Source organism: Falco punctatus (genome assembly GCF_963210335.1).
Source record: "Falco punctatus genome assembly, chromosome: 1".
In the NCBI taxonomy this organism is placed as follows: Eukaryota; Metazoa; Chordata; class Aves; order Falconiformes; family Falconidae; genus Falco; species Falco punctatus.
In genome coordinates this window covers 123,520,722-123,529,137 of record NC_137580.1, presented here as the reverse complement: position 1 = coordinate 123,529,137, position 8,416 = coordinate 123,520,722, and the positions used below count along the sequence as shown (strand labels likewise).

At 46.4% G+C, this 8,416-nt stretch overlaps 1 protein-coding gene across 1 annotated transcript; it reads left to right on the top strand.

The window, feature by feature from the left end:
* The first annotated feature begins 2,082 nt into the window (after positions 1-2,082).
* On the top strand, positions 2,083-8,416 carry KPNA2 (karyopherin subunit alpha 2). The gene is made up of 11 exons (XM_080381765.1): positions 2,083-2,182; positions 2,962-3,078; positions 3,171-3,308; positions 3,728-3,816; positions 4,620-4,888; positions 6,019-6,113; positions 6,212-6,475; positions 7,065-7,298; positions 7,378-7,560; positions 7,669-7,818; positions 7,927-8,416. The coding sequence occupies exons 2-11, from the start codon at positions 3,004-3,006 to the stop codon at positions 8,017-8,019; spliced, it is 1,590 nt and encodes a 529-aa protein (XP_080237891.1). The 5' UTR covers positions 2,083-2,182; positions 2,962-3,003; the 3' UTR covers positions 8,020-8,416.

Genomic DNA, 8,416 nt, shown 5'->3' with positions numbered 1-8,416 from the left:
GCTGGCTCTGCTTCGGGCCGGCCCCGGCTAAAAGTGTTGGGGTGTCCCGGGTGGGCGATAACAACACGCGGCGCTGCAGGAAGAACCGGGTAGCCACCGCGGGGCCACAAAAACGTCGGTGGTACGACCCAGATGGGACTCGAACCCACAATCCCCAGCTCCGGAGGCTGATGCCTTATCCATTAGGCCACTGGGTCACCCAGCAAAAGCTGCGAGCGCCGTGCAGTAAGAGCCCCGCCCGGCCGGCGCTGGCCCCGCCCCTAAGGGGGTTCGCACGTTCTCTCTCATGAGCGGGAGGCCCCGTCCGCTCGCTCCCTGCCCCTCCCCTCCCGATCACCACCACCCTGGTCCCGCCCTCCCTGCGGACCATTGGTGCATGGCGCTGTCCATCCCACGCCGCGAGGCCCCGCCCTTCCCTGCCCGGCGAGCCCCGGCTGCCCTCAGCCCCTCCCGCGCGGCGGCCGTTGGCTGCCCCTTCCGCACGTGCGCCCGCAGGGGAACCGCCGCGGGCCACAGCCGCCATGTCCCGGCGACTCTCGCCTCCGAACGCTTCCCCTCCCGGCGGGGGCTGCGTGCTCCCGTGCTGCTCTGCCGTGAGCTGCCCCCTGTCCCGCCGGCTCCACGTTCAGCTTCCTCCCCTCGCTGGTCTTCCTCCCCTGGCGGCCCTTTCTTCCTGCTGCCGCCCTCCGCTGTCCCCATTACCCGTGCGCCCACCGCTGTCCAGCCTCCCACCACCTCTGTCGCTTTCCTGTATTGATAACTGCCCTTCAAGCTGCGAGGGCTCCTTCACTGCCCAAGACATGTTCGCCCCTTACCGGCCTGCAGCACCTCGTACACAGCCACCTCGAGTTCCCAAGCCACTGAGAGCCCTCTCCTTGCCCTGGAACCCCTGCACACTCTCCTTCGTCCAGGTTATTCTGCTCCAGACCACCCACTCCAGCAATTTACGGCCCGGCGGACTTGCTTCACACTGGCCCTCTGATCTTTCCACACATCAGGTGTTTTACCTCGATTTCTACTTTTGAGCTGCCTTTTTTTTTTCTGTCAAACTAGTCCTTTTCGGTATCTCCATTTGTGACTGATGTGCTTTCTCTTCTCTTGACTTCCCTGTTCTCTTGTATGTTTCTGTGATTTTTATTTTTTTACAAAGCTCGGATCTGTAAGGCTCCAAAACAGCTATGTAAAATGTCACCGGTAATTCCTCCTCCTCTGTATCCACCTTTGTCAACCACTGTGTGCCTCTACAGATCAGTATAAATGTTTTAATGTAATGGGTTTAACACAGAGATACATCTGTGTGCATCTCTGACAAGGCTTCTCTACCCTGAATTGTAAGTTTTAGGTGTTGAAATGCCAGTGCTGCTGGCAGAGTCACATTTTCCCCCTAGATTTTATGGTTTGAATGCATCTCCTGTGAAACGGCATTCTTTTGTATTCCGTCCCTCATAAATAGGCCAAACCCATCCAAAACAATCCCAGATCTGCCCATTTTCTGGGCATGTCACAAGGGTAGGCATTATTTTTTTTGTTGTTATTCTGTATGATTTAGTTTTGATCTGACTTGATTGCTGTTGAACTGCTTTTGATTGCAATCTCGTATCCCGTTTTCTTTAAATTCCTGGGCACCAAGCGCCTAGGAGACAGCACAGGGAGTCTCAGGAAAAGCCTGCGGTGACCTGACGGTTACTGAGGTAGAATTTAGACTGCCTGTGAGGAAACGGCACTGCCGCAAGCCGCTCAGAGCCTGGAAACCTCCCTGTTGCCACCTCACGCACGGGTGCAACACCCCCGGCCGCCCCACCGCGCTCCCCGGGCGGCCCCGGCGGAGCTGGCCCCGGTACAACTACAAATCCCGGCATGCCATGCGCCGGCGACCGCCGCGGCCTTCCCGCCACGGCCGCCGCGCGTTGCATGCCGGGAGTTGTAGTGTTGGGGCGGGGACGGGCGGTGGAATGCGTGACGTCTGTCCTGCTCTTGCGGGAGCGCCGTGGTGATTGGTTGTCCTTCATCGCGAGACGAAGAAGCATTTCAAACCGGCCAATCAGAAGGTTGCTATGGCTCGAACTGGCCAATGGCAGGGCGAGGGCGCGGGAAATTTAAATCCCGCCTGGAGCGGCCGGGGGTAGTGGTAGCGTGCTCGCAGGAGCGGTGCGGCGGCTGGCGTGCGGAGCCCGCGGTGGAGGTGCCCGGCTGCGGGAGGGGCGGGGGGCCTGCGGCAGGGAGGGGCCGGGTGCGGGGCAGCGGGGGTGCGGGCCGTGCGCTGGCCTGTCAGAAGGGACGGGGCTTTGTCGGCGGCAGTCCCTATGGGGGGGTCCCTCTGGAGCCTTTCGGGTCTCCGCGGTCACAGGCTGCTGCCTGGAGCCGGGCTGGTGGGGCTGGCGTGTTCTGGAGCGGGCTGGGTGATTCGCTGCACCGTGGCCGAAATGAAGCCGGTCTTTACGCGGTGGGTCACTCTGGAGCCGACCAAGGTGCAGGAGCCTGTCTCGTTACCAATGTAGCTGCCTCCACATGCTGCTGGTTGTGCCGGCACAGCAATCCCTCCCGGGGCGTGGGGGGCTTCGCCAATGAGTGATCTTGCCCTTCCATCAAAAGGGGTCGGGCTGTGGCTGGACGGGGTGCCTGTGCAATATCGGTATGTGACACAGTGAAAAAACTACTTAAGTGTGTGCACTATGGGCGGAAAGATCAGTCTTGCTCCTTAAAACCATGACGCAGATGATGCGGCTGGAAGTGTTTTAAAACAATGTATATGTGTCTAATGCTTTTGTGTTAATGCTAGAGCCTGCTGCAACATCCAGGTGTTTAAAGACACAGTTGTTACCTTACTAGCATCTTTGATCGAGTCAGAGGCTGTTACTGTATCTAATATAGACAAGTGTTTCCCATTCTCGAGTACTGATCTCAGTTTTTAAATTTAACTTTTGTGGAGTAAACTCTGTTTATTATTTGCTCTATTTTCAGGCTTGGTTTTCTCTGTTTCCTCTCAAAAATCTAACAAGCAAGATGTCTGTAAATGAGAATGCCAATACAGCAGCAGCTCGATTGAACAGATTCAAGAACAAAGGAAAAGATACTACAGTGAGTAGTTTGATGCAATTATTACTTTAGCCATAATCTCTATGAGTTGTAAAAGCCCAAGAACTTAAAATGAGTGTTTGTATATCCTCCAGGAAATGAGAAGGCGGCGTATTGAAGTCAATGTAGAACTGAGGAAAGCTAAGAAAGATGATCAGATGCTTAAAAGAAGAAATGTTAGCACTTTACCAGATGATGCTACTTCTCCCCTTCAGGAAAACAGGAGCAATCAGGTAAGTAGGTACCCAGCACAGGCGCATGTGGATGTCTTGCAATATAAGCTCACGCAGCCACGCTAGTATGCATCCTTTCATGTGTGGGACGCAGCATTACTACGTTTACATCACCAGCTTAAGTCTGTACTACTGACTGTAATGGACACAACACCTTTAAGACTTAGTTTAGCTGGTTGTGTTTAAGCCTAGTGTAACAGTGGTGTAAAGTACTTGAACAAAAAGCTTTCAGTAGTTCAGATAACTGTAGATAAAGCTGTAACTGATGAGGTTTTAGAGTATCACTTACTGATATAATCTTTTAATAAAGGAAGTGGTTGTAAACTGGGGTCTATTCACATTATTATATAGAAGGCCTTTTGGTCATGAAGACACATGCCTCTCCCAACAAAGCATACATGTAACTTCTTATTGTGCAGGTTTTGGCACACTGGTCAGTTGAAGAAATAGTCAAAGGAGTTAATAGTAATAATATGGAGCTCCAGCTACAGGCTACTCAAGCTGCCAGGTAAGGAGTTCAGAGGTAATAAATTCAGCTGGGCAAGGCAAAACAATTATGAACCTAAGCATCTGCTTATGGCAGCAGCTATGGCTTTTACCAGACAGTATTTCAACAAACACCTGAGTCAACCTTAGATACAATGCTTAGGTGCATTTAACCTAGTCATAATTTTATCAGAATCATGTGGATTTTGAATATCTGAAGGGCCTGAACATTATACTAGAAGTAGTAATTCTTTCTAGTGGTTTCAGGGTGGCAAAACAAACAGTAGTCCATCTTAGAGTTGTAGGAGTGATAATAAATCCTTTGTTAAAGCAAAATCTCTTTAAACTGTATTAACATGACTACAATATTTGAGTGCAGTGATCTACCTTAGAATAATGTGAACAGCAAGATGTCTGGGGTTAGAACTATGCCAAGTTTAATTTCTCTTTCCAATTCTAAAATCTCCTTTAGCAAGCTTGTATATTGCTGCTGTGCTGCTTCTGGCAGTCAGTAACCTCCCTCTGCTGAGAAACCTCTAGCAATTCAGATATATTATGACTCTTGCAGGTCTGCTTTATTTCCGAGTCTGAATGGCAGAACCTCTTGCACAGTGAAGACATGCCAAAAACAACGTTAACAGAGGTTTAAGAAGCCTAGTGTTCAGCTTGTCTGTATTTCTCCTTCATGTCGCATTGCCTTAATGTTCAGAGAAAGCAATGCAACGTTAAACCTTTCTCTTTGTAAATATGGATCTGCTTAGATTGTTCAATCTGTTTAGATCTCTGCAGGCAAAACCAATGCTTTCTGTTTGTATTTCTCCTTAGGAAACTCCTCTCAAGAGAGAAGCAGCCCCCAATAGACCACATAATTCGGGCTGGTTTGATTCCAAAGTTTGTCTCCTTCTTGGGCAGAGCAGACTGTAGTCCTATTCAGTTTGAATCTGCCTGGGCACTTACCAACATTGCTTCTGGCACGTCAGAACAAACAAAGGCAGTAGTAGATGGAGGGGCTATTCCAGCCTTTATTTCGCTGCTGGCCTCCCCCCATGCTCACATCAGTGAACAGGCTGTGTGGGCACTGGGAAATATTGCAGGTATGTCAATATGCTACACAACTGTTTCAGACCTTTTCCCTTATTTAAAATAGGAGGATGTTATGATGGACATGTCATGCAACTCGCTGAGCTTCTGGTGAGCTCTGCCTTAATGGTTTTCAAGTAAAGACATGTTCTGCAATGTAGAGTATGCTACAGACAAGTCTTTATCTTCAGACCTGGTATGAGATGTTTCATGCTACACCTGGCAACCTGTGGATTGCTTCTGTGTTACGGTTCAGTTCTGATACTGCTATATATATGTAATCATGCTACCACATAGGGCCTTTTCACATATCTCACTTGATTTTTTTTGTGACTTTATCAGTGAGCTCTGCTCTGTATGTTGGCTTGGGGGGTAGAGGGGGGAGGAGCATATGGCTTCCCTAATTGTAAGTGATGGCTGATATTCCTTGCTTTGAAACAGCTACTTACTGGTGTGAAAGTACTATATAATGAAGCTTCTCATGCACCTTTCAAGATTACTTGATCTGCCAGTGTTGGATCCCATTCTTAAAAATATTCTGGTCAAAATTTGTATATAGTTAATACTGTACTTGCTGTTTTGTCATGGTTTCCAACAGCTGTACCTTACAAAGAATAGAGAATCTTCATGTAAAGAAAATCGGCTCAAGAAAAGCCTTGTTTGGTTGGAGTTTTCTTAAACCTTTAGAGTGTTTTCCAAACTCCTTTATAAGGGCTTTTTGTACCTTGCAATAGGAGGACTCGGGCAGACTTCGACATTCCGTCAGCATTACACTATAGAACCCAGTCACGCAACCAGTGACTATAATGTATTTGAAGTCCCATATTACGGGAAGAGCTCTGTTCTAGTGGTAGGGTTTCAAAGCAACACGCAAGTCCCTGCTTACTTATGAACTCCTAAGAAAAGCTGTATAGAAAACATATGCTGAATTACCTCTTTTTCCAACAGAAAAATTAAGCTCAATGGCTTGATTAGAAAAACACATGCTTGTCATCTGACTTCACAGTGTCAGTAGTCCTTTTGTCCTCTTATTTTCTTTAGCCCTTCTTAAGCAGTAGAAGACTTCATACTCTAACACATAATGATTCTGTATGCACATGTCCTTCTCTGGTCTTCACCTGACTATTTTTTCTCATTTTCTCAGGGGATGGCTCTACCTATAGAGATCTGGTTATTAAATTTGGTGCAATTGAGCCGCTGCTGAGTCTACTAGCTGTTCCTGATCTCTCTTCTCTGGCTGTAAGTGTGCAATATGATTCAAGTTACAATTACTAGTAAGTGAGTAAAAGTGCTCAACTAACTAAACAGTTGCTAACCATTTATTTCAACTCTTGCAGTCTGGGTATTTACGCAATGTTACCTGGACCCTCTCAAACCTCTGTCGCAATAAGAATCCTGCACCACCCATAGAAGCTATTGAGCAGATTCTTCCAAGTCTTGTTCGGCTCTTGCACCATGATGATCCTGAGGTGTTAGCAGACACATGCTGGGCACTTTCCTACCTAACAGATGGTTCCAATGACAGGATAGAAGTTGTAGTGAAAACTGGATTGGTGCCACAACTTGTGAAACTCCTGGGATGTAGTGAACTGCCAATAATGGTAAGCTATCAGACATGCAGATTGCTGTTGGAGTCATGAATAAAACTGCAGTTAGAGCAGTGTCCATGTAACTGGTTCTTCCCACACAAATCAGACGCTTGTTCTAGGTTTTGCATAGGTAAGGCTTGAGCTTCTATCCTGGTGGAGATTGCCCCACATGTGACAGTCAACAGCAGTAATCTATCAGGATTTTACATAATCATTGTATTTAACACACAGGCCAGCACAACAGGTCAACACCCTTTTAAAAGCAAGCTTTAACTCTAAACTGCTGTTGCAAATCTAAATTCAAAGGACAGTGTGTAGAAATGGGTTTTGCACATATTATAATTTTAGTATAATAAAACTGCATTAGTACTTATGACAGAGCTTAGGAAAACTGTCTGAGTAGTTTGCAGATTAGCCTTGGAAAGTGTGCAGCCTTAGCATGCTTAATGTCTGCATATGTAATGCTAACAAGGAGCTTAAAACTCATCATGCTGTTAACTGGGAAGGGTACAGTGAAGGGGCATAAAGTATGGCTGTATTTGTTCAAACACAGATTACATTATACCAATTTTCCTAAGTACTATTTTTATGTTTATTTCAGACTCCTTCATTAAGAGCCATAGGGAATATTGTCACTGGTACTGATGAGCAGACACAGATTGTTATTGACTCAGGAGCACTATCTGTCTTTCCGAGTCTCCTTTCTCATCACAAAAACAACATTCAGAAAGAAGCAGCGTGGACAATGTCCAACATCACTGCTGGGCGTCAGGATCAGATTCAGCAAGTTGTAGACCATGGTCTTGTGCCTTATCTCATTGGTATTCTGAGGAAGGTAAACAAACTATATTTACTATGTTGAGGCTTCTGTTATTACTGCTATCTGTTCAAATACCCTGCTCTTGCTTTCACAGGGGGATTTCAAATCTCAAAAGGAAGCTGTGTGGGCTGTGACTAACTACACAAGTGGTGGAACAATTGACCAAATTGTATATCTGGTTCAGGCTGGTGTTGTTGAACCCCTGCTGAATCTCCTTTCCGCTAAAGACAGCAAAACTGTGCTAGTTATCCTGGATGCTATTTCGAATATCTTCCTGGTATGTGGATGTGGTATGCCTGATCACTGCCCAAGCTGTTACTAATGGTTGTGCAGTAGAAAGATGCATGGCATCAACCTGAGGTTATTCCATGCTTGTCTCTTGCAGGCTGCTGAGAAGATTCATGAGACTGAAAAACTTTGCCTCATGATTGAGGAGTGTGGAGGTCTAGACAAAATTGAAGCTCTCCAGTCACATGAAAATGAACAAGTGTACAAAGCCTCATCCACCCTGATTGAGAAGTATTTCTCAGCAGAAGTAAGTGGCTGCAGGATGACTTTTTTTTCTACTTAGTTTTCTATTCTAGCACTGACTACTAGGTTAAAATGCCACTGCTCTTTCAAAACTCTTTCCTTTTTCTTCTAGGAGGAGGAAGACCAAAATGTTGTACCAGAATCTACTGCTGCCAGTTACACTTTCCAAATACAGGGCAATACTCCAGATACTTTCAACTTCTAGACCTTGCATATACTGTCACCACCTGCAAGTTGTTTGGCTAACAAATGACTGCCACCTCTGTCTTAATAGTTCTGTTTTTACTGTTTTTTGTGACCTGTAGCACTTTGCTCAACTGAAACATACTTGAACAGTTCAAAACTGTACATATGATTTCTGAACTGTAGTATTTCCTGGGTATATTTGTAAATACTTGTTCTCTTTCTGGTTCTTACTGTCCCTGTCAAGGATAATGCAAGTGGGAAATACAAGCTTCTTGCAAAGAATGAGCCACTACTCTGCAAACCTCTTCAATGACCTATTATATTCTATACAACCTATTGCTGTAATCGATACTCTGAGTAGGCTTTTAAAGAGGGTTTTTATTTGAAGTTGAATAAAGTGATATTAATACAACAAA